Source organism: Phragmites australis, chromosome 20 (assembly GCF_958298935.1).
Source record: "Phragmites australis chromosome 20, lpPhrAust1.1, whole genome shotgun sequence".
NCBI lineage: Eukaryota > Viridiplantae > Streptophyta > Magnoliopsida > Poales > Poaceae > Phragmites > Phragmites australis.
This window is the reverse complement of record NC_084940.1, coordinates 10878580-10904892: the sequence shown is the minus strand read 5'-3', so window position 1 is coordinate 10904892 and position 26313 is coordinate 10878580. Positions and strand designations below refer to the sequence as shown.

General features: G+C 41.6%; 2 protein-coding genes across 3 annotated transcripts; one reads left to right on the top strand and one right to left on the bottom strand.

The window, feature by feature from the left end:
- Positions 1–312: 312 nt before the first annotated feature.
- Positions 313–5936, bottom strand: LOC133902406 (mitogen-activated protein kinase kinase kinase NPK1-like). 2 transcript variants are annotated; one of them, XM_062343989.1, is made up of 17 exons: positions 5424–5936; positions 5284–5325; positions 5114–5179; positions 4912–5022; positions 4750–4830; positions 4571–4648; positions 3796–3878; positions 2800–2881; positions 2624–2724; positions 2452–2491; positions 2284–2343; positions 2159–2205; positions 1920–2055; positions 1573–1788; positions 1165–1493; positions 952–1016; positions 313–875 (listed from the first exon to the last, which is right to left on the bottom strand). In XM_062343989.1, exons 1-17 carry the CDS (start codon positions 5805–5807, stop codon positions 793–795), a joined length of 2004 nt encoding a protein of 667 aa, XP_062199973.1. In that variant the 5' UTR covers positions 5808–5936; the 3' UTR covers positions 313–792. The 2 variants fall into 2 exon arrangements, with proteins under 2 accessions (XP_062199973.1, XP_062199972.1); XM_062343988.1 differs by having other exon boundaries at positions 952–1019; positions 5424–5935.
- Positions 5937–15371: 9435 nt separating this feature from the next.
- On the top strand, positions 15372–19281 carry LOC133902086 (DEAD-box ATP-dependent RNA helicase 22-like). The gene is made up of 7 exons (XM_062343661.1): positions 15372–15747; positions 16440–16727; positions 16983–17105; positions 17479–17906; positions 18133–18460; positions 18777–18929; positions 19028–19281. Exons 1-7 carry the CDS (start codon positions 15421–15423, stop codon positions 19097–19099), a joined length of 1719 nt encoding a protein of 572 aa, XP_062199645.1. The 5' UTR covers positions 15372–15420; the 3' UTR covers positions 19100–19281.
- Positions 19282–26313: the final 7032 nt, after the last annotated feature.

Below are 26313 nucleotides of genomic sequence, written 5' to 3'. Positions count from 1 at the left end.
TCTTCCCAAAAAAACAGAGAATAGCAACAACAGTGCCAACATGCAAGAAAAGCATGGCAATTCATAACACCTTAGACAATTTTCACAAGCACGACGATATAAAAAGGATCCATCCGCAATACCAGGTTACAAGCTACCAGATCGACGCAGAAGGCAGATAAGGAAAACCACCAGCAGTTCAGAACGCTGACTGTTGCTGACCAGAAATGTAAACTATAACATGCGAATAGCATGTAGCTATAGAACTCTACAGTGTCTTACAGGATGCAGCACTTGATTGCACGTACTAACAGCAGATGATCGCACATGCACTGCCTGAAAAGCTCAGATTCACTCGGCAAACAGAATTTTCCATAATTTGCATTCCTTGGCTTATTACACGCTTTCAAAAACAAGCACCATACAAAACCAAGACCACCAAACTCATATTGCTTACAAACCCAAAATTTGTACAACATATTCTCGATATAAATCAAGCGCCAAAGCGCTTGGCACTGAACAGAATGGAAAATGCAGCCTTCAAATCAGAAAATTGTCAGCACAACGTTCTCCAGGCAGTGGCAACAATAATCCTGATCATGAGTCGTGATGACAGCGTCTGTAGTCTGTACCAATCCACTTCAAAGTAGATCTACTTGTACCAAGATGATTCTGCAGCCATAGCTCACCGCATACTGCCATTGATAAGGCAGTGCAGACTATACTGTCACTTCCACCAATCCCTGACATTATATAGTTACCATAGGTTGTTCTGTGGGATGAAATAAAGAAACAAGGAGTCCTGTTGTCTGTTCAATTGGCAGGATGCCGCTCTCGTTTCGCATTGGGGCCTCTATTTGGAGATGGTGTTTTACCACAGCCAGCTAATCTCATCACTGTTGGTGAATTCATAGATGAAATCAACATTGATGAAATATGACGAGTGCATAGATTATCAAAGCTTCCGCTTACCTCTTTCCCTCTCAAGCTCCTGGTCCAACTCTTCTTTCCACTTCTTCTGCCTCTCGGCGAAGCTGCTGCTGTTAATAGAAATAGTTCCCCAATTAGATCACGTGCTGGTCATAGCAGAAAATAAATGAGCCTATAGTTGCCTCAGCATTGGTTAGGTGGTTAGGTTTTTGCATAATATAATTTCAGTTCCAAAACAAGGAATACCATACGAACCTTGGGCTATCTGGGACATCAAGATGTATTTTATCCCCAAATTCATTGAGTTGAGGAGAAGCTATTTCCCTCAAAATTCGGCTGCTCTTCACACTGCTTCTTGGGAATTGCTTGCTGCAGCTTTCGGGACTTGTATTATTCAAATTATCACATGTTGGCGATGCACCTCCTCTCATCTTACTTGGAGGTGACTTTCCTCGAGGGGGCAATTTTGGACTATTTGTGAATTTTCCCTTGGAAATTTTATCAGCTCCCTGAGAACACCCTGCATTCACTGTGTTGTAGAACTCCTCATATAAAGGTGTCTGTAGCTTTTTCAGGTCAAGGGCCTGCCAAGAAAACAGTAAACAGCATTTAAGCATCAGCAGTAAACTACTGAATTTGTGCATTCTTATAAATAGTAGGTACCTTCTCGTCAAGAAATGCCTTTATTTTTGACTCTGTAAGTACATCGCCATCTTCACAACTTCCCTCGCAAGGGAAAGTATAGTCATTTTCAGTTATGCAGCTTTCAGCATGATTCGCTAATCCACCAAATTCCGTTGATTTGTGAGAACTTTGCTCTGTGCTCATGTCAAACTTGCTTTCCCAGTTATCAAATGGTTCGGACATAGGATTATAGCTCTGAATTGACAGAGTGGAAAGTGAGCATAAGGATATAACGTAGACAAATTCACAAAGTCACTTTTTAAATAGACAGAATAACCAATGTGGAAGCTCAAATGAAATTTCAACAGCTGAAGCAAAATTCTTACAGATCCAACTGCTGGGTAGTCATCCTTGTCAGTAAACTCACACATGTCATCATCACAGCTACCCTCCCATAAGGGCTTGATTTTTGACGATCTGTTGGAGTTAATGGTCGACCGGTTCGAAGAATGATTCAAACCCCTAGAAACAGTTAAATAAGTTGCAAAGCCGTAATTAGAAACAAGAATGAGATGATGGGTAATCTGGCAATCACAGGAAGTCAGGAATTACATAATTCACTTACAAGCCATTTGGCACATCATTTGCAGGAATCTCATTAACAGAAGTTTCCTGCATCATTGTTTAAATCAAGTTATTAGATAAAAAAAAATTAGATAAAGCAACATCAGACTATGCTAGTAATCCAACCTTGTGTGCAGCGCGATTGAGTGGCTGCAGGTTGTACAATTCTCCTGTAACAAATGGGTGCTGCAAGAAAATGTTTCAAGAGGTCACATTTACAAATCAATATCAGCAAACAGTTAGAACCACAGGAACACCACTAGCTAGAATTCAGCAATTAGTGCAAATACGTACCTTTAATAAACCTGATGCAGTAGACCTCAGCTCTGGCTCCCTAAAAGAAGAAAAAAAATAATCAAGGCATCAGACAAGACATTTGAGAACTAAAGTTTTCATTGGCAGGAAGTTTCCTGATGCTTTGGAGGAAATATTAGCTAAGTGGAATACATGACAATAATAGGCATACTTCTGCAGGCATTTCAGCAGAAAATCTTTGGCCTCTGGCGAGAGATGTTCAGGTATAGGTGGGTGTGACTTTGTGGTTCCAACATGAAATAGAAGAGCAACCTGAAAAGATTTTATTAGTGCAGCAAATAACAATTTTTTATAACTTTCTTAGGGCTTAGGATGATAGAAACTTACCTCTTGATACTGCTGACTCCATGGTGGTTTACCGGTTGCCATTTCAATGACTGTGCAGCCGACACTCCATATATCCGCAGAGCTGAGAGAATGGAACAGTAAGGACCAGTTGCAAAAATGAGAACAAATAAAGATAGGACAGTTCTGAAAAGCAAAATTTCAAATTACAGTACTCCCTCTGGTCACAAATACTTGACGTTTTGGACAAAGGCAGTCTACAAAGTGTAGCTTTGACCACTATTTTTTATTTGAATATATTTATAAAACACAATAAAGTTGTGATAAGGTGAAACTACTTTTCAAATCGAACCTGTACATATGATTTTAGTGTTCCCAACATAAATATTTTTAAAGATATTGATGGTCAAAGTTTTAAAAGTTTGACCGGAACCTTGTCCAAAACGTCGTGTATTTATGACCAGAGGGGGTATATACTTTACACCTTGTTAGAAGTTATACATCCATAACAGTTAATCAAGGAAAGCAGCAGGTGAAATCATTAAAAGATTATTTAAAAATGATTATCTTAAAGTAAGAAATAATGTTACTGTTTCCTGACTCCATTTCTGTGTTCGGACAATAAATGATGTAAACTAGCCATTTAGCAAATGGGATTGGAAATGATATTCAACTTGTACTGGGGCAATCTATGAAGTTCAAGAACATATAACACATATTATTCTTCGAGCAGTGCCTTTATGCGGTCCCAGAAAACTATAAATTGCACAGAACTTAAAGCATTACTGCAGTACCATAGTCCGAAATCAGGCCCACAATTTTCTTCAAAAAATTTGCACATCAGTTTCCAAGATAGAAGTGAAGCTTTAAACGTTCATATTTCTTAAATCATTACAAACAAGTAGAACTAGAAAAACGTATTCCAGAGCAACCAAATATAGCAAAAAGGAAAGAAAAAAAGACAAAATTTGGGCCTTATTGGCTTATTCGAATCTGAAAAGGCAAGAAACAAGGCACTGTAAGAGTTTCTTGACATACAAGCTATGCCCACTCCCAACAATGACTTCAGGTGCCATCCAATATGGTGTTCCTTTCATCGTTTTAGCGGCTGTCACAGTAGCCTGACAAAGCATGGCATATTGTTGTAAGTGCATTGCCATAGGAAATAAGGAATAACTTGAACAAAGCAAATATACAGTGACATCAGACATTCCAATAAAAAAAAATGCAGCAGATAGATAGGTTAATGCGCGACTGATGCAAGAACATGAGGATATTTATCCGAGTCTGGCAGATGCTAACTGTCCTGATACTAAACAAGAATGTATAATTGTGGCCACAAGACTAGAATTAGAAAATATGACAATCGGTGGGTGTCATTCAACATTTATACTGAAAATAGACCATACCAGCTACAAAACCAAGCTGCTTACTTTCAGTAATTTAACATTGTAATTCAATGTAGGGGCATCCATACTTTGTTTTGTAGGCCCTGCTACATTCATATGGTCCCATGAGACTATTACGTCCTACAGTATTCTAGAGGTGCAAAAGAACCTTATTTTTGCTTTGTATTCCCCTCCTCGTACATATTGTTTTTTCTCTGTTGTACAAATTGCAAGTGGTTTAGCAAAAGATAAAAAATGTGGCACCCTGAATATAAGCCTGCATGGGACTCGCTTTTTCATGTTTGATTAAAAGGAATACTCTAAGTTTCACTTCTGAATAACCCAGTCTTATTGTTCAAGTTTGATGACTTCCCTCAATTGTACTCGACCTTAACAGCACACTGAGCATGGTATTTTGATCTTACCAATTTTGCCACTTGCTTAGATGCCCCAAAATCGGCAAGTTTGATGCATCCTTTGTTATCGACAAGAATGTTTGCACCCTGAAATTTGACAAAATCCCAGGTTCACCACAATAAGCATAACAATGAAACAATGAAGGACAAATATCTGCCATTATATGTTCAGATTTTAGAGGTTATACCTTTATGTCTCTATGTATTATTGCATTGCTATGCAGATATTCCAATCCTTGCAGAATTTGCTTAGTGTATTTCCTAATGACCTGATCAACAGATGAAATGGAAGTTTGTTTTCCACAATGAACTCAGCAGAATGCAAACAACACAGATTGATGATTACTTACTGGCTCTGGGAATGAGCCGAGCTTTCCCAAAAGTGACTGTATGGACCCTCCAGGGACAAATTCCAGCAAAATATTTAGTGTGTCTTCCTCTCGAACAGTCCCAAGATACCTCTTTTCAGACCAAGCAGAGTAAATCAAACAGCAATGTCTTAGCAATTAACAAACGAAAGCAAAATTTCTAATCCATGTTGCATCCACTCACAACAATGTTGAGGTGCGACAAGTTCTTGAGCAGCTTCACTTCTTCTTCGAGCTCTTTAATATGTGCCTAACCACAACCCCCGAAACCGAAAAGCACCTCATATCAGGCAAATGCTTCGAACCTCTAAAGCGCTAGCAAACAAACAGGTGGCTGGAAGAAATGCTACTCACTTGGGCCTTCTCCCTCGTCGCGTTGCTACTCCCGATCAAAACCTGCAATAGAGATCACAGAAAACAGAAAGTCACTACGCCGAACGCCTCCAGAACGCCAAACCGTAAAGACCTAATCCCACTCGGCAAAACCCCAGCACCTGCTTGACGGCGAGGAGCTCGCCGGAGTCCAGGTTCATCCCGAGGTAAACCTGCCCGAACGCGCCGCACCCGATTAGCTCCCCCTTCCGCCACCGAATCGGCGGGTTCTCCTCTCCTCCTCCGCTGCCGCTCGACTCGTCCGGTGTCGGCGGCAGCAGGCGGCGCGGTGGCGAGGGGCTCTTGGAGATGATCCCAAGCAGCCCCATCCCCCGCGACTTCCGGAGGCAGGAGCTGATCCGCACGCCGATCCCGCCGCCGGCCCCCGCGCCGAAGGCGCCCGCGGGAGGTTCCGCCGCGGCGGCGGTGCGGAAGGAGATGGACCGGCGCACGGAGTCGAACAGCTCGTGGAACCCGGTGCCGCCGCCGGCATCGTCCCGTCGCATGGCTGGGTTCTAGGGCTCGGCGCGCGTCGGCAGCGTCAGGATGGATCGAATCGGGGAGGGATGGAGAAGCCGCTATCGGGTGCGGGGTTTTGAAATTTTGGGGGTTTGTGGGGCCGTGGAAGGACGGTGCCCCTCCTCGCGACCGGTAGACTATGTCCACTGTTTTTGTTCGCGAGTCCGGTTACTTTTATAAATGAGTTTTTATTTTCTTTATCACTTTAACGGTTTTTTTCACTTTTTTATAAAGAGATTCTCTTTTATATTTTCTCTATCTCATAATTTTCTTTTATTTCACGTTACGAATACCTTTGAAGAGAAATTATTAAAGATGAGAAAAAATAAAAGATATAGAAATATGGAGGAAAAACAAGAAGAAAACGAAATAAATGAAATATGATTTGAAGATATTCTTAGTGAGGGGGTATACGGGAGTGGAATGGTTCGGCTTTAGTGTGCAGTGTGTGGACGCATTGATTAGCCGGGAGTGGAGTCTGAAAGTTTGAAGTGTGTCAAAATTGGGTTCCACATTTTATTAATTGATCTGTTTAAAAAGTTTGAATTTACATGGATTCCAATAAAAAGAGCTCAAATTCTGTAAAATTATGTCAAATGAGACCGGATAAGAATATAACTTGTATGGTTTATGGAACATTTGAAGAGGCAGTCTTATGTTGAAAGCTACATTTCATCGAGAGCCGAGACAGTGTCGGATGCAGAGGAGCCAGATATGGAGGCTCGTCTACCTGTTTCTCCATCTTTTTCTTTTCTTTTTTTCTCTTTCTTATTTATGGCAAAAAAAGTTGTTTGGAGAGAGAGCTCAGGGATGGTAGGGGCCTCCAGACCCTTACTACCTCCTAAATCCACCCATGAGTTGAGATGCCCTTGAGCAAGAATTTAGGTCCTCTAGGTTTCATTGTTAGCGCTAATTACTATTTGAAATGTTCAGACTTTTTCAATCAACTGTGCACGTTACTTCAATTAGAAACAATGCTTAATAAAGTTCTTGCAGATTTGTGGTATACCCGGTCGCAGGCTTAAAGTGTCACTGTTTGCGCTTGAGTCTAGCTAGCTAATCAGTGCATAAGCCATAACGCAACGCTTCTTGAGTGAAATCTAGTTTGTTCTTTATATTTCTAAGAAAAAGCTTACTTGATTGTAATCTTAGGTCCTTTTGGGAAAAATACTAGCTAAATTCATTTTGGAGAGCTAATTGACTCCAAGCATTCTTGTCTAAACATGTGCTTGCTAGCCTCTTGGATCAAGAGATATAATTTAAATATGGACACAAATTGTAGAGAGCTAACTGACTTCAAGTTTAAGACTGATAATCCCAATGTGCTCAGCTATGGAGATGGCAAGTGTCTCCTTTGGGGAGGTGTGATGTGGGGAACCCAAGCTGCTAAATTAGGTTATAAATGGTCAGTATGTAATGGGAAAAGTAAGTTTTGGGAAGACAACTGCTTCGGAATTTCTAGTCTAGCTATTTACTACTCGGAGGTGTATGTCATTGTGAATGAAAACAATTAAACAATTGATGAACACTGGAATGATTCTGACCTTGTGTATTTTTCAGGCAAACAATAGACAATAGACAATAGACTAGTGAATTTTTGTGACTGGACGTGGTTCAGATAGCTAGTTCGATTAGTTTGAATGATGAGGAAGATAACTTGTTTTAGAAATTTTAATCCTCTTGTACTTACTCAATCCAATGTGTAATGCTATTATCGATTTTAGGGGAGGCAGTCTGTTTTTGCTCCTGCCGTTTAGAATCTTTTTTTCCCACCTGGGATTCATTTTTTTCTTTGGTTATTGGCAAATAACAAGTTGCTAACTAGAGATAATTTGAGTAAGAGATATCGTGTGACAAATAAGTCATGTTTATTTTGCTGTGAAAATGAATCTATTCATCACATGTTTTTTTATCGTGTGGTTGCTAAAGAAATCTGGGTTTCTATAATCTTAGGAAGAGAGAAATCCACCAACGGTCTCTAAATTTCTCTTGCATTTCTATTTAAGTCCTCAAACTCTCAAAATACATATCCTTATCCTAAACTTGCTAACTGTACCACTCGATATCCAAATTGTCCTAATGAGCGTTGGCTCGCTTATGCGGTCCAACTCTCTGTTTCATCTTCTCTCCCATCTCTCTCCTCTCTCTCTCATCCTCTCTGCAATCTCTCTCCACTGCCCAGCTTAGGCAGCTTAACTCCGCCACTATCTCTTCCTCTCCCTCCCACAATCAATCCCGTCGCAAGGTCAGTGATTTTCAGGAATGTCTATATAAGCAGTGGTAAAGGCTGCGGAGCAATCGACAATGTAAGAATCGGTGATGTTTTAAGAAGAAAATGATGAATTAGGACACTTAAAAGTATTCGGCTTCAAAAACTTTATAATATAAATTTATATTAATTTGTATCTATGAATGACACATTTAGCTCATGTTGGAGCTCCATCAAGGATATGCTCCCGGTTGCTAAAACCCTTTTAGTCATGGCTCTTGAGTCACCAAGTTACCAAGGCAAGACCTCAAGCCGAATGGACCATCAAGACAATGTCTCACCGCTAGCTTTTCTTTCAATCACTTGTCGTCGTCTTCACTTTGGAGTTTGAGCCACCAAGGCAAGAGTCTCCGCATCTCCGTACAAGTTTCTTGTCGCCGTTCTACACCAAATCAGAGGGTCAACAAGCATGAGCTACTAAAGCTCACAGTGCCAGTGTTGCTACCAAAGCTCATAGTACTGGTGAGTCACCAAGACTCTAAGATATCAGCGTACCACTTGGTACACTCTAGGATCACTCATTGATCCACTCTCTAGCCAGCAACGTCTAGCAACAATTCTCTCTAGACCTATTAGCACTAATCACTCTCTAATCTTGTGCTTAATTGGCTTAGATGATCGCTTTAAGTATTTTGGTGGCTTGGATGTCTTCTGAAGTGTATGTGAGCTTTTCTGGACTCTAGCACCTTCAAATGACCGACTGAAGGGGTATTTATAGTCTTAACATAGCAGATTAGCCGTTGCCCCAACTATCACATTTCGTTGTACTCATCAGAAGGTTCGGCGTGTGCAACATTACAAGCGCTAAACCACGGTGTGTACTCTCTATGAACTAGCCGTTAGAACTCCACTTTCTTTTTTGTAAACGCTAGAAGGTCTGGTGTGATGTCCTCTTTGAACACTTAAACATCCTACGTGTATACGATGTCAACCGAGCCATTTGCAACCCCTATGAAAAAATAGTATGGCTTGTTTATTTTGTGAACGCTGGAACATCTAGCGTGTATTAGATTTCGTTGTAAACTTTTTGTGAATGCCTGAGTATTTTTGTGAATGCCAGAGATTTTTATTTATGAGCGCCGGAATATTCAACGTATACAATTTCAGCAAAAACATCAATATGTATTTTGGGCATAATTTTTCGCTCCGAACTCCGATTTTGATGATCTTGAACTCTATGGAAAGCTTGTGAAAAACTCTACAAGATTGTACAGAAATCTATCCTATTTAATCACATTAAAATTTGTGTAACAAGTCCAATTTAATCATTTCTTTGTTCTGGCTTCGGTGACTTCTCTTTTGTTGCATCCATGATACCTACTTGTCATGCCCCAATTTTTTAATCATGTCATTAAGCATAATTATGCATCATAAGTAACATGTTTAATTGTTAAGTATTTTGGATTTACTTGTTAATTAAAATGGTGGTTTGATAATGGCTTTGTATTTTTGAAAATACTCGATGTTAGAATTTTGGCTTAGTTAAGTCTCGCTTAGAAGTTATAATCGATGCTCATGTTTCTTTTATAAAAGTTCACAGCTGAAATTAGCTTCTCTCTAGCGAGTGAGACCCCCTAACCGGCCCCACCCCTTTTCTCCTTCTCCCACTCGACTTCACCAGCTAGCCCCACCACCTCCCCCTCCCCCTCTCAAGTGTTGCAGCAGCCCTTCTCCCTCTCCCTCTCTCTCACTCTCACCCACGTGCTCACTCTCCCTCTCCTCTCCCAACCGAGCAGCCCCAAAGACAGCAGAAGTTGCTGCTCTTCTCCCCTCACAAGCTCTCTCTTTCTCCCTCAAATCAACCTTGAAGGAGCAAGATTCGAGGTATGCATGTCACACCTTCAGCTTACCTACATCTCTAGCTTCCCTTTTATCCAAGTGTTGGCTGAATGCAGGAGGATTTGGGTGATTTCCCATCCAATTTCATCACTTATTCCCCATTAAAATTTTCAGCAAAGCTTGGACCTCTTCTCTAAGCCCTTTTTCCTCAGATTTCTTCCCCAACCGATAGTCACCAACCTTGAAAAGAACATTGGGTAAGTTCTCTAGGTTTCCCATGGTGGGAATGGATGAATTAGTTTGGCTTCGTATGGGTTTTGCAGCGGAATTCTTGCTTTTGTGAAACACCGCTTCATTTTTTATGAAATGGAGCTAGTACGAGATGTTTCAATGAGCAATAATTAGTGATTTATGTAGGTAGAGTGTGTATATTAGGTTTAGAATCCAAGTGTTAGTGCTAATATATACTTATGTGGGTTAGACTTTAATATGCAGGTTGAATAGGTCGAACAATCGTCAAAAAACTCGTGTTCTGCTACAACCCGGAGGTTCCGGGTTAATTCAAACAACTTTTAGCAAAGGACCACACTCAGAGGTTCTGGTACCTAGAAGTTCTGAGTTCAACCGGAACATCCGAATTTTACTGTTCACAAGAGGTTTTTTTTTTTTACTTTATTGATAGCTTGTAAATTTCATAGTTAATTTATACGAACTTCAAAAATCATGAGACCAGTTGCGTTAGTTTCGTATGAGTGTGAACTATATATTAAAAATGTTATAACTCCATAAATACTTTTTATAATTAATTAATTATTTAAATATGTTTAGCTTAATAAATCACAGTTAATTAATGTGATATCCTAAAATTATGAAACTACTTGAAAATTTCATTTTATGATCAGTTATATATAGGAAAAATATACTTCGGTATGAAACTTCTGTTTAAATTGTGAGGATCATTTAATTTTGATAGCTAGCTTAATTACGATCATTTTTAACATACCTTAAATAAATCTTTTATAACATGATCTTTCACACTTTAATTCATATGATTCTTGTTGCATCATGTTATTACTCAGTAACTCATCTCATATTATATTTTCATGGTATTTGGTGCATGTATCATAACATTTCGTCACGTTAATTGTGATGCATTGTTCTTTCTTTTAGTGATCGAAAAACCGGAGAGCGATGAGGGTATTCTTGAGGTGGAACTTGATTGTGATATTGTGTGTGAAGCACTTAAGCAAGGCAGACATCTAAGAATATTGCACATATTACTTTGGATCATATGTTGCCTTTAATTTAATAAAGTATGATATATGTATGTCACGTATGATAGTTAGTCGAGGTTGGGTTTTTAAGAGTAGATCATAATTTTTGCATTACCCTTCCTTGATATTATTATCCTTTGATTCATTATAACCCTTGGGAATAGCACTTAATGGTTTAATTTAAAATGAATATGTTATGCTTAGCAAGGCTTAGGTCATCGGTAGAAGTCGAGCGGTGGTTCGATCATCGTTCGCAAGCTTAGGATTTACTTTTATTCACAAAGACAATGATGATAGCGGGATATGTAAGTTAGTAAGGATGAGGCGAGGTTTGGGCGAGCAATAGGGATGGCTCAAGAAGGGAGTCTCGGATGCTATAGGTCTGTTTGAATCGTTTAAGGATCGATCGTTGTTGTAGTTGGCTTTGGTAGTTTCTGTACTTACCACATATCAATATAATGGTAAGACAAGTTGACTACCTTTTGTAGCTGTGATCTTTTGGCTTATTGGTCTATGGTGTCGTGGGCATAATAATCTTGTAAAGGTATCTAGTTTCCTCGAAGAGTAGTTCTAACTACCTCCACACCTTTAGACGTAACTAGGGTGCTCCAGGAGCAGCGTTAGTGGACCTCTGCACCTATAGATATATGTTCAAATGGTCAGGACTCAATTGAAAAAAGGTTTACACGGGTACCTCCTTGTGTGCACTTTAGCGGGTGACACAAGTCGGATGGTTCTCGTGTCGTGTGGGTAAAGATGTACCCCTGAAGGGTATAAGGTTAATTCAAATTGCCGTGCTCTCGATTATGAGCATGTTTCTGTCCATTTACATCAATCATAGAGTTTTATTATGGGATGTTGTGATGGAATAATGGGACATAGATGGTAATGTTGATGAAGAGTTGATATGGTACAAGTTACAATTAAGACATATTGATGATATCTGGATACTAGGGTGTTTTTGGTTAGGTGTAGATGCTTACACTTGAGTCCAAATCGCGTTTGCATTATAAATTTATTTAACATTTGTGGTTGAGTCCTTGCTAATTACTCATATGTATTCTCCTTGAAGTCGGGCTATTTATAAGTGTTAATTATGGATTAAGTCTTACGAGTACCTCCGTACTTACGTGCTTTGTTTGCTTTCAGGTAAGGAAGATTTAGTTTTTGGCTACTTTATACCCGCCGATGTTGGTGACGGGCTGGAATAGTGCAATTCTACTCATGTGATGTTAGTTTGGAGTGGCGCCTTGGGCAAATGACCTTACCCATCTTTTGTCGTTATTTAACTTATTCTGCTGCGTAACTGTTCTAATAAATGTTTGGGTTATGTATTTTGTTGTAAAGTTTAGTCTACCCAATGACTTGTAACTTAATTTAATTACCCACTCTTTATTATGTCTTATGACGATGTGCTTATTGCAAAGGCGTGTGTTCTGATCCTGTAAGTAAACACATGTCAGGACCACCAGAATGGTATTCTGGTTAATCATTGTGGGCATAATTATGAAAAATGATCATTCTAATGATTAGCTTGAATACTATTTGAACGGTTCCCCACACTACTAAAACATATACTTGACAAACATATTAGTTCCATTAACTATGTTATCATTAATCACCAAAATATCATTAATCACTAAAATCACATACATATCTTAAGAGTGCCATGTTCGCTACAAATGAGCTGTAGGTGGCTAACAAAGATGAGGTCCCGATCTCCTCCAAGTGTCGATTCCCTCCACCATTGAGCCTCGGCTCAATTCCTTCAATCCATGTCACCTCGTTTCACGATACAGCCACCAGAGCACTGTTACACCGCCCTTTTTCCTCCTCTATTGGTCGTCATTGTTGCATCGTCCTAGTTTTTGTCCGCATCAACCAACTTCACCATCATGTTTATTTACTAGTAGGAAAGCATCAACACCCCTTCGCCGCCAAGCTCGGGCACATGGGAACTCGAATCCTCTCGCCTCATGGTCCCATAGGATGCAAGGGGTCTAGAGCTTGGTAGAATATATTTTGTTAGCTGAGAGGGGATTTCCATTATTACACATGCGAGAAGGGGATAGAATTAGAGGAGTGGCTGGCCTTTTCATCTTGGAAAGTCGGGTGTAGAGATAATGAGGATATGTGTCGTTGTCGATGGAGGAGAGGAAGAAGGGAAGAGAAATGAGAGGAAGAAAGATATAGCCATATACACTCAGCGTGCCACGTAGGTGAGTTAGCGTTAATCAGGATGATTTTGGACCTCGGTGATACAATTAACAAGTTTAATGTATCTACATCTTGAGAGTTTCGGGACCTGGATGGGAATACGGGACAAGTTTAGAGACCACCGGTGGAATTCACTCTTCAAGGAAAGAAGATTGTGTGTGATATAGGGTCTGTGGCTTGGTTCTAGATTATTGACAAAAAAACAAAAAAAATTAAACACTATTTGTGCTTTAGTTCTATGGAGTTTATGGAAGACCAGAAATAACATGTGTTTTAACTTTGAAAATTGGTTGTCCTTGCAGGTTTTATGACGATGGATCATGACTCATACAAGAAACTAGAGGAGCTTATGACTTATACCAAGATTGGAGGAGGAGAGTTTGGAGCCCCGTTCATGAGGAAAATGCACATTGGATGACTACCACTACCAGAACAAGAACAGAGTGTTGAGAATGAAGCTTGGGACGAGATTGGATTTTGGTTGCTTTTACATGATCTTTTTGTGTTTCTGGTGGGATCTAGCTGTAGTATTTGATGGGTGAGGTTGTGCGGTGTGCGTGTAATGGGCTCTCACGTTGGAAGCCCTTTAGGACTCTAACTTCTCATAGATTACAATCCAATCAAAACCCATATACGAATCCAATTTGCATGTTTTGTTCTAACCCATTAAGTGTGTGACCCATTAGGTTCATATACAAACGGCTACGACTCGAAAACCTTTTTCAAACCGAAATCAATAGTGGTCCCTAGCAGGACATGTTGACTCCCGAGTATACATAAAAGATCATATCGGTTGAACCTTGATATACACATGCACTGATCCATTCGTCTCACGATACCAGTCAAGCTCAAGGCGAGATACGTACTACCCTTGTGGTAGCTCGACCATTCACTCGATCAAGTAGTGGATTCATCATAATTAACTCTTTAATCATATTGGCATGGCCATGCACTTTCTCAATACAACTATCTCGAGGTGTCCAGAGATATCTCTCCAGTTATCAAGGAAGGGCAAATTCGATCTTGATCGCTCATACCCCACGATATGTTTCATAACAAACCTGAAAACTACATTTATGACTACCCAGTTATATACCACTACACATTCTGGGAATCAATGACGATTTCAGGTCTAAGGATCCTATCGATACACCATTTGAGATAACGACTGATGGCACATCATAAATAACAATTCCAACAGTATCTCAAGATGGGTCTATCCAACATCATATTCTCTAACATACTGTCTACATTATTGATCTAGTATCTCTATACCTATGATACATGAAGCGTGATCATCAATCAATACATATGCTGGTCTTATGTATCATCACAATGATATACGATCAGGGATCGACTAAGAATAACATCATGAAATAAACAAAAAGTTTCATGAACAAGTCACATACTTGCCAATCAATGTAAACAATAGTTATTCTTAGAATAATACATTATTCGGTACTACATGAACATAGACGTGTGATACAATCATCTCTATGATTGTCTCTAGGTATATCACCTTCAGTATATATGATCAATTGCCTTCAAATATTCAATATTTCTACTATTGCCTCTAAAGTTAGCTTGGAATTATAGAAGGACTTATATTTGCAGAACAGTAGAGGAGGCTAAAACGATCTATATTCGCATCGGGAGGGAGTAGTTTTGAAGAAGTGGACCTTTCTACGTAAATGAACATATTTTGGAGGGCCTGTCTGCAAAAAAGGTATCGCAACGACTCAGGCGCTCAGCCCTAGTACCCTACCCGAGGAATGGGATTCCCTGACGTTACGTCAGAGAGCAGTCCAATCAATTCTGGACGTTCGATCTGGAACCGACCGATCAGATGGTCTGCTACAGTACCACGATAAACAGTAAAAGGTATACAGTACCCATGTGAACAGTAACTAAAAATACTGTTCGGCACTGTAGCTACGTCAGAGAACTGTAGCACCAGACACAAATTACTGTGCTCCTCTGACGTAAAACGAGCTACGTCAGAGGAACCTTTTCCCCTACCCGAACGCCTTGAGCCCGTCCCCACCACACCACGACATCGCGATGGCGCTGCACCACCTCCGCCTCGCGCCGCTCGCGCTCCTCCGCCTCGCGGGCCTCCCGCCTCTCGCCCCCTCCCGTCTCGTCACGCGCCACCACCACCACCACCTCCTCCTCTTCGCGCCGCCGCCTCGGCCGTGGCGCATCCTTTCGCCCGCCGCGAGGTCGCGCGCGCTCGCCACCGCCGCGGCCGAGGCCGACGACGCCGGCGCAGGCTCGGGTGACGGCTTCTTCGCAGAGGAGAGCACGTCGTGGAGGTCCCTCGGCATATCCGACCGCCTTGCGTTCGCCTTGCGTGGGGCTGGGCTCGCGAGGCCTTCCCTTGTGCAGGTACGGCTCGCTGCGCTTCACGGCTGCAGTGCACACCGCGTGCTCGAGGAAATGTCAGAGCTCGCGTAAACGTTTCATACCTGTTTAGCATCAGCTGTTTAGTTGGTTGATGTAACTTGTATACTCAATTATTCTGACATGACTGTGTAGGCAGTACCATTTAGTCGTGTCTGTTCATGTGAAGTGACCGAGTTTGTCATGGTGGACTATTCTTGGAATGCAATAATTAAATCGTCTCTCATCCGTTTGTCTCGCTGGGCAATATCAAACGCCTAAATTGCAAGCAGTTTATTAGTTAGATAAGTAATTGAGCAGTAGAGAATTCAGCTGGCATGCTTCCTTTTTCTTTTGCTTTATAGGATTACAATGTCTTGATCAAATGAACTACTTTACCAATGACCATCTTTGCCTTTGCAAAACAGTTATTATTTCAATTCCTTGTGCTGCAAATTTACTGGCGTTGTCATCTTGCAAGACATTTGAGTTTATGGTTGTTTGACTCAGATGAGATTGGATTCAGTATTTGCTTACAGCCACCTTTCGGTTAGATTATTCAATGACATGATGATGTAATTATACTCTCTCCGGGACTTATCTGTTAGTAGAGTATATGCATTTTTCCTAACTGCCTCCTTCAGAGCTTGGTTTTGCATAAAGAATACTTACATAAAGATTCAAATGTTGTCATGCAGGCAGCCTGTATACCACATATTCTCACGACGAATGATGTAATTGTTGCAGCAGAGACTGGAAGTGGCAAAACTCATGGTTACCTTGTTCCGTTGATTGAAAAGTTGTGCTCCAAATCTTCTCCAACAGAAGATGATAATTCCCAGGACACTGGCCCAGGGGCACATAATATCGTATTAGTCCTTTGTCCCAATGTTATGCTTTGTGAGCAAGTTGTTCGCATGGCTAATTCGTTGCTTGATGAGTCTGGTAAACCTCTTAAGAGTGCTGCTGCTGTTTGTGGGCCGAAGGTATGTTCTATCAGAACACCATTTTCGCTAATTGACTCATTTCATCCTTGTTCTACTTATTGAAATATAAATTAACCACATCACATTCCACAACTGAATGCCCATTTTAATAATTTCAATTATGTGATCAACATGGGACTTTGTTTAGGCTTGTAGCTTCCTATTTGCTGCAGTACTCTTACCATGCAGTAATAAAACTTACTCTGGTATAACGTGTGGTCGTTTAGTATTTTCATAATTTATATTTCATGGCAGGGTTGGCCAGCTGCTCAGCCAGATATTCTTGTAGCCACTCCAGCTGCTCTCTTAAATTATTTATTTGACTATGACCCAGAAAAGAGGCGAAGAGAGAGATTCCTGCGTCGTGTAAAATTCATAGTAAGTACTTGAGTGAGACATCTTTTTGTACTGATATTTGTGTTTTATTATTTAATCAAGTGATTTGATGAAGCTGCTTGGCTGGTTACACTAGAAATTCTTCTTGGTGTGCTATGTTTTATTTAACCATCGATTTGCTGAATCTACCTAGGGTAGCAATATTCTTTTTTTCTTCTCCTGTCACTTGGATAAGAAAATATTTCAAGTAGTTTCGAGTTAAGATGTGAATATCTGTGTAGTTTTTCTCGTTGGTAGCATTTCTTACATTCCCATTTTGTGTCTGTCTTGTTTTAAAGCAAGTAAGTAAAAAAGCAATATTTGATATTAGGGCTGTGAGAAAAAAAAAATCCTTATAGTAGTTCATTTGGAATAGGTATTTGATGAGGCAGACATGCTACTTTGTGGAAGTTTTGAGAACCAGGTCATTCGTCTCATCCATATGCTGAGATTTGACGAAAAGCTACTGTCTAGAGCGAAAGATTCTGGAGAGGAAGTATCACTTGGGGATGCCGATGAATATCATGAGGATTCCGACTCTGAGAGTGCTGAGTTTAGTGGTGTTGATGATGAAACTGAAGACAGTCATGTTAATGATAGACCAGTCAAGTTGGAGAATGGTCACATTGGAGGACGCAAGGACTGGAGGAGGGTTAGAAAAATTTATAGCCGGAGCAAGCAGTATGTCTTTGTTGCTGCCACCCTTCCTCAGAGTGGCAAAAAGACTGCTGGTGGTGTTCTGAAACGTATGTTTCCTGATGCTGTATGGGTTAGTGGCACTTATCTGCACCGCCATAACCCTAGGTATGCACTCTGTTTTACTATAACTAATAAGCCTCTGAATGCCCTGCATGGTGGAGATCCTTCTTTTTAATTTGCTTGGCCATTTTGTTCAGCATGAGCATAGGGAATTTCTGACCAGCGTTACAATTTACCTTGCTGTTTTTCATATAATCCTATTTTGTTTTCTTCACATTATATTCCCATCTTAGCTTTCACGTATTTGATATGTAGCGCACCATGTATGCAGATTAGAGCGAAGATGGATAGAGGTCACTGCTGATACACAAGTTGATGCTCTTCTGGATGCTGTAAAATATGGCCTAAAGAGTGAAGTTCAGGATCCAAATATTGCTCCAAAACGCACTATGGTGTTCACAAACACTGTTGATGCTGCTAATTCGGTCTCTGACATATTGAAGCGAGTTGGTATTCCATGCATTGTATACCACCGTGAGAGTTCCCTAGATGAAAGGGCAAAAAATTTGCAAACTTTTCGGGAAAATGGTGGAGTGCTTGTATGCACTGATGCCGCAGCTCGCGGGCTTGACGTACCGAATGTTTCTCATATCATTCAGGTATGACCTGACTTTGCATTTTCAAATGTATGTTGCTGTTAATCACCTGAATTTGATAGAATGCCATTTTCAGGAAAATCTGACTTTGCATTTTTGAGATGTTGCCTCCTTTTTTCCTGTCAATACAACACAGCTCAAATTTGTTCACATCATCATTAGCAATTCATGCAGTAATGCTTATCTGTTCTGTGTCGAAGATCCATATGGAATTGTTATTATGTCATTCTTTGAGACTTTTGTTAATTAACCTCAGCTTCATTAGATCTGTTTTTGTGTGTCATCTCATTGAAAGGTCTATTTGTTATCAACTCTGTAGGCGGAGTTTGCTGCCTGCGCTGTTGACTTTTTGCACAGGGTGGGTCGCACGGCCAGAGCTGGCCAATCTGGCATAGTAACCAGCCTATACACAGAGGCGAATCGCGATCTTGTAAGAGCAGTCCGCCAAGCAGAGGAGTCGGCCCAGCCAGTGGTAAGCCTCTGCCCCGTCCTCATTATTATTTGAAACGATGATAATCCCCTTCTAGAAATCATGCTTACATATAAATTGAAAATTGTATATTTAAACAGGAGGGAGCATTCAGCAGGAAAAGAAGCTTCCGCAACAAGTTGAAGAAGCAAAGGGCTAAAGTATTGTTCTGATACTGTAACCCACCATGTTTGAGAAAAAGGAGAAACAGCTAGTACTAGGGATAGTTCATCGTCTTGTCCTGCTCAAGCTCGGCTTTCTTGATATCTACCCTTTATTGCTTGTGAGGAATGTTTCTTAATAAGATAACTTTGAGCTGCTGCAAATTGAATGAAAGCTTCACCGATTAGAATGACTCGAAGTGCTCTGACCAGAGCCCAAATACACAGGGAAACACGGCCCTGCCATCAGTGGCGGACCCAGGATTTGACGATTGGGTATTCAATATTAAAAAAAATATTCAATCCAAAATACGAGAAGTCTATAGTATCGTAAATTTTAAAGTATAAATTGTTCATAGTAGAGAAGTTTCAACTAATTAAAAGAAATTACAAAGCATTTAAAGAAAATTATAATTTAACTTTATGTTCCTTTATAGCTTAGAAGCGTTTAATGATGCCACTATACTTAATTTGCATAAAAAATTCACACTCAACTGCTGATTGCCGAACTGGGCAGTCACAACATAAAGATCATAAATACCTGATGTTTGTTGCTATGTGGGCTCTTTTCAGTTAGAGAAAAATGCAAAACCCCCCCAAAAGTCACTTGGATTTTAACTTTCCCCTCCAAAAATTATTTTGTTGCAAAAAAAACCCCCAAAGGTTTGATTTTGTTGCAAAAACACGTCCAAAAATTTAAAAAATTTAAAAAAATCACAAAAAATTCTAAAAAAACTAGAGACAATTATAAGACCTTTTGTGAAATTTGTTTTCAAAAATAATATCCTTTGCATCATATTACATGGAGAGTAAGTTTGAAAAAAAAGAAAAACATGCAACTCATTTATTAATTTGAGTTAAATGCATAGTTAATTATTTACTAATCCAAAAATTATGAAACAAAATTTTTTAGTCTTCTTACATGATCCTCTATCTTGTAAAAATACATGAAATCTTGAAATAGTTACTGTAACGTGCAGTATTGAGTAAATGTGTTGCAGATAGATTAATTCATAACTAATCCATAACACCCCCAAAATTAGTGAAACCACTTTTATTAGTTTACTAAAACAATTAGTTTACAATTTGCTGAGTGGTCTGATGGATTGAAGCAGCAAAGATATATATACGTAGTATATGTGCTATATACTCAATTTTTTTGCAAAAAAGTTGGGTATTCAATTGAATACCCATGCATCATGGTGGGTCCGCCCATGCCTGCCATCCTCCTTTTATCCCCCAAGGGAAGGCAATGGGTTATTTTCTGTGGAGCCGTACATCTCCGGTCCACAACCTCTTGGCGTATCTACAGTCCGACAAAAGGTGCAGGCAGAGAGGGCATGCAGGGTTGTGCGTTCATCCCCGGGCTGCAAGCCTGCAAGTCTATAGGATGTCCACACGCGGTTCTAGATGACCGGCCATACGAAGAACATGCACTTTGGTGGTGCCCAGTTCTTTTGTCGACCCCAGAAATTGTGCTACCTATGCGGATGATGCCGTGTATTCTCCATGCGGTGTGAGCTTCCAGGTAATGGCGTCCGAGCTATTTGGATTGTACAGTTTGGACAACATTCTACAGGAGACGAATTCTTGCAGGTGTATTACCGTGAGGTGAGCTTGGCGGTTGATGTCAAGAATCCATGTGTTATTTTGGGAGAACCTTTACGGTGCCCTTAAATGGACGTGAGCTGTCCATTTTCTTCGATCCAATAGCTAAGATGTATTATATACCAGTGAAAGCTCTCACCAGTAGTATACTAGTATTCGTGACTATTATTAGCAGTTTGAGAGTATTATCGGTAGAAAAAGTAAATGGTGTGTAAGTAATTTCGTGTATTTATTAGGGCAACGTATTAATAGATGGTTTCTTCTTTTTATTTTGAGATCCATTCATTCCACTTGGGTTCTTCCGTTTCACACGACGAAGCCATCCATTCATTTTGTTCCACGCCCTTCACATGACACCATGGTCACCGCCACCGCACCCAGGTGTCCATCCCGTCGAAGCCACCTCCCATGGTCGTCGATCCCCCCAAGACGTAGATGGCTACCGATCCCCGCACGGAGTAGATGGCCACATCGTCCCTCTGCGACAACCTGGAGCATGCCACCAGTCGCACTCGCATCGGCGATGTGTAAGCTGGGAGGGAGGGGTGCCTTCGCCTTCCTCAAGGTTAGCGGGAGGGGCGCAAGGTGTCAGGGCCCGTGTGTGTGGTGCCGGCTTGGTCTGGGTCATCGATGGCACGGGTGGTGGCGGTGGCCCAGGAGGGCAGGAGGGATGGCGACCCTCGGCGGCGGCATTTGGGGTGTAGGGCGTCAGGGCAAAGCGTCGATCTGGACGCATTGCTTGGGAGGTGGCGGCAGACCAGGATGACGCGGGAGGCACGATGGCCTAGGACGGTGCTGGAGGCATGGCATCGTCCGCGGGATGGGTGGCGGTGTCCAACAAAACTGTGGCATGGGGTTCCCTAATGCGGATTGGAGGTGATGATGGCGGCGACCCAAGCTGGCACAGGAGGCACGACGACGTCCACAACAGGGGGTGGAGCAAGAAGAACGGCAAGGCCAACAACCATGGCCAGCGGAGCCATAGATGAATTCGTGTCGAGCCAGGCTGAGCATGGAGGGTTCTTCATATCCTGCGGAGGGTTTCATGCCGTTTCACGGCGATGGCGGAGGCGAACCTCGTGGTCTCAGGATACAAATGAGCACAATATGATGGTAACCCATTAGTCATCCTACAAACGAACCACATATGCCTCATGGCACTTGGTTATTAGCCTCTATATGCCTAGACATTCACACAAAACATCCAAAGTTCAGATAGGTGAATTATTTCAAAAATTACTCACTTGCACCTAGAGAAGTTCCTTACACTTAATTTGTCCTCTATGATTCTTGATATGGTTTCCACCTTTTGAAACAATCTTCTTTGGATCGAAGACTTTGCCAGTAGATGGTCAGTTCACCCTAGAAAAGTAAACCGGCAAAGGCCCAAAGGATGTCGTCTCTGTCCTCTCATAGTTCTTGATATCTTTGCCCATAATATCATCAAAGAACTGCATCACCCTCTTAGTCTCCTCCACGCTCCTTGAAGCTTTGAACAAAGCACAATTACCCTTGTTGTGGAGCGCATGGAAACAATCCATTTGTTCTAACCACACCTGCATATTGGTATCTATCTCAGACAGGAATGCACTCTTCCCTTGCTTTGTCCACCTACGACTGATACAACGAGGCATGTTGTCTATATGGGCTGACCGCATAACACACAATATGTGTGCACATGGAATGGCTTCACTCTCCATCATTCGGCATTGGCAGGCAACAGTAACCATCGAAAAGCCCTCAAAGATACATTTCATATGAACCCGACATTCACTCTTAATTTTTTTATGCAACTTCATACATTATAGATCTGTTATTCCATGTCACCTCTACAACCTCCCATTTAGATAGTATTCGAACCTGCTCCCTCGCCTTCTGGAACATCGTCGGTGTGAAAATATGTGCAACCCTCTTCTCAAACATGTTGGCAGTTATATCAGTGAAGGGGATACAACTGAGGCTTTTGTATCAAGCTCAACCTCATTCCTGCAGATGCTTAACAGATAAAACTCGTAATGCTCCACTAAGGATATCTTCCGGTCTAGATGATTGTGAAGCCTTGAGTTCAGGCTTTCACTCCGTTGATTGCTCTGTATGCCCAAAAAATGTCTCCCTTTCATGTATGTCATGGACCACTTCATCCTCAGTTCGTACATCCTCTAGATCCATAGGTTCTTTTCCGTGATACTATGCTTTTCCTTATACTCCACCTAGCATCTCTCAAATTCATCAACCTCCATAGGATGGTAGATGAACTTTCTAAACTCCCTAAGCTTATGACCTCGAAGCCGTTGAACCATGTTATGTTCTATGTGCCAACTGCACAACCGATGATCCGCCTCTAGCATAACAATCTCAATTGCTTTTGCCATTGCAGCATCCCCATCTGTGATCAATGACCGTGGATGTTGATGGCGCATCACCTCTAGAAATGCTTACAACATCCCAACATACGAGGAAACAGTCTCGTCGGATAAGATATCACAACCAAACAATATTGTACTGCGATGATGATCAACTCCTACAAAAGGGACAAATGGGAGGTTGTACCGGTTCATGTGGTACGTATTTTTGAATACGACGACGTCACCGAAGGCACCAAAGTCTATATGGGACTGTGAATCTGACCAGAAGATTTTGAAGTTGGTCTTCATCATCCATACTGTATTTGAAATAAAACTCTAGATTATCATTTTTCCCTCGCTCGCATATAGTTTAGGACATATTCTACATCACTTTCTTTAACTTTTTCCTTCTTCTCCCTAGCAATAAAGTTGTACAAGTCTTGTAGTAGAAATCCAGTATCCTCGAGACCACCATGACTCTTCTCCATGACATCCATGATCTGACATGGCCGAAGGCCACCCAATCCCAATGCAATTGCCTCGGCTTTCTGAGCATCATTAAGCCCACGGTGCGACCACAATACAAATACATGCTCAGGTTTTGCAAGTGGATGATCATAGGCATCCACAAAATCCTTGACATACCAGATGCTGCCCTTTTCACTCATCTGGACATCGAGCCTAGCAGGGTATCCGCACCGGGTGAGTGCAAGTGGTTGCATTTGTCGATCTGTTCTTTCAAAGTACTCCACAGACCTGAATCCTTCACATGAGCAAACGAATCTCCTCCATATCACCTCATTGTTACATGACCTTTTCCTCACACTGTCCTTTCGAACACTAAAGCATTTCCCTCTTGCATAATTATTGTAGAACACATAGAATTCGTCCTCGCTCCTAAACATCAGATTTGCAACAAAGTTATATTTCTCGATTTCCTCCAGTGTAGCATCCTCTTTCATATCCATGTTTCCCGGCACCTATTCAAAAACAAAAATGTCACAACCACATGATAAATAATGGAAACCTAGACAACAACAACAAATGTCCAGGAACCTTAGTAGTCTTCTTTACTTTTTTTTGTTTCCTGTTGATGTCATTTACTGTTAAGCACCTCGATCAGCCAAGGCTACCTAGATCTAAACCCTAACTCTGATGCTTATCTACCTTAATGAAAGGGCACACCACTAGGCATGTTATTCTAAAATTTTTTTCCCGGTCATCCTTCAGTTAAACCTCCTGAAGACCCCCTCAACAAAGCAAATCCTAGAGAGCTAAATTATTGTAAATCTTCAATCTAGCTGGTATATGACCATAACTGAATTTGATATCTATTGTTCAACTCCACTAATAACTATATTAGATTGCAGTTCAGACTTCTCTATATTGATTTCTCCAATATCAGAACCACTAGTCTGTATTATGCCCAGTTTCTACTTGTTTCCTTTGTTACTTGTTCAAAATCTGCACAACTATACAGACGATGATGATTCTATGACTGCTCCTCATGTTTGATTAACTACTTGAACTATACAACCTACCTCACAATTGGCTAATCAGATGTCATATTGCTTTTAGTTTTCTTCCTATCCTCTTGTACGTATTTCTTCAAGTGTTTGAACAATGCATTCGGGATCATTACTCCCTCTAAATGCATCAATTGTCGTTTGATTTACCTGCACAAATAGAAACACAACAACATCTCTCCTTGGTTGATGGCCGCGTCATGTCACGCTACGACAATCTACCGACAAAATGTGCCAACGACCACCATTGTCCAGCGATGGAGCCGTGTTGGATGACGATACGGGTTTGCAATGTGTCCTACTTCTGCACCACATCGTGTTGCTGAGGGAGGCCCTGCATCCATTCCACAACGATGTGCACATGTGCACAGCCAAGTATGTGGCGTCAGCGCCTCCTAACTTTGCGACGACGTGCATTGCCGACGGAGGCGTCAGACATGGGTGATGAAGACGGGATCCGCATCGAACGTAGGCGACAAAGAAGGGATCAACGCTGGCACAGGTTGTAGGGACACCAAGGTGGTGTCAACACGGGCTGCTCGGCGGTGGCTGCCAGCCATATTTGGGCACTGATGTTGTGTAAGTCGTGATCCACACAAAAGTGTTGTACACTCCACCCCACGAAGGCAACCAACGTGACGCCGGTATGGCCTACACATAGGATACGCCTGCTGGCCAGATGTGCATGTCGATGGTGCGTCAGCGGGTTAGATCCAAACGACCATGCTGGGGAGGGCTGCCGCGTACGCAGCCACCAAAATAATCACTTTGTTTGCCTGTCATGCTGCCGCCTTAGGTGCAGATGGCACTAAGCAAACTTCAAGGCCAACGAATCGGTTGCCAGCGATGATTTGGGGGTTCGGCAGTGATGATTTGGAAAATCAGATGTGGCTTCGTTGGGGTGGATGGGGTGTATCAGGTGTCTATGGCTTCATTAGGGTCCTTGCGCGTGTCAGGTTGGTGAACCCTAGCCACCGGCATGGAGGGAAACGGTGTGTTGACCCCATAGGGTGGGAGCGCACGGCATCGATAAGGGCAACTCAGTTGCTGGTGGCGGCTAAAGCCCAATTGGAACAAAAGGCTCATTGGGTTCGATTGGAACAAAGACACAACTGCCCCTCGGTCGCAGTTCCCATAAATTTAAGACAAATTAGGTAATTACAAACCTAACCTCCCCAATCAACAGTGTGATTTCATCCATAAAACTATTCTCTTCCTAGTAGTATAATGCACTGTAATGATTCTCTATTTTGGAGAGCATATTTCACCATTCTATTCTTTTTCATGGACATAGCAACGATGCCTTGAGCTAAATCATTTGGTCGCCGGCCATCTACCCAAGATGAATGCTAGAAAGAATGAGGCCTTGCTTCCATCGCCCATGGTTATTTTAATTTGGTTGCCACCACGAAGGGTAGTTTGTCAGTGTCATCGCAAGGCATACCCAAGCCTTCCCAAGGTTTGTCCGGCGATGTCCACCCATGCCACAACCATCGTAGGCGCAATGCTTCTCGCAAAATTTTCCAAATTTAGGATGTCAATCCCTCCATGGTCCGATGGACGGCACACCCTTGGCCATTTTGCCTTGCACTTGCCACCCATTAAGTTGGCATCATCGGCCTATAAAAAATGTTTCATGTTCTTATTGAACGTCTCAAGCACATCTTTTGGAACTTTGAGCAGTGTGAGGAACTAGACCTGTTATGAGGATAGGATCGCCTTGACGAGGGATGTTCGACCAGCTTGA

Excerpts from the sequence above, each read along its gene's own strand:
- LOC133902406 (XM_062343988.1), bottom strand. The coding sequence starts at position 5,807 with ATGCGACGGGACGATGCCGGCGGCGGCACCGGGTTCCACGAGCTGTTC. Across the intron at positions 2,206-2,283 it reads TCAATCGCGCTGCACACAAG|GAAACTTCTGTTAATGAGAT; the intron begins GTTGGATTACTA and ends ACAATGATGCAG. Across the intron at positions 1,020-1,164 it reads GATGTCCCAGATAGCCCAAG|CAGCAGCTTCGCCGAGAGGC; the intron begins GTTCGTATGGTA and ends TTCTATTAACAG.
- LOC133902086 (XM_062343661.1), top strand. The coding sequence starts at position 15,421 with ATGGCGCTGCACCACCTCCGCCTCGCGCCGCTCGCGCTCCTCCGCCTC. Across the intron at positions 15,748-16,439 it reads CGAGGCCTTCCCTTGTGCAG|GCAGCCTGTATACCACATAT; the intron begins GTACGGCTCGCT and ends GTTGTCATGCAG. Across the intron at positions 17,106-17,478 it reads TGCGTCGTGTAAAATTCATA|GTATTTGATGAGGCAGACAT; the intron begins GTAAGTACTTGA and ends CATTTGGAATAG.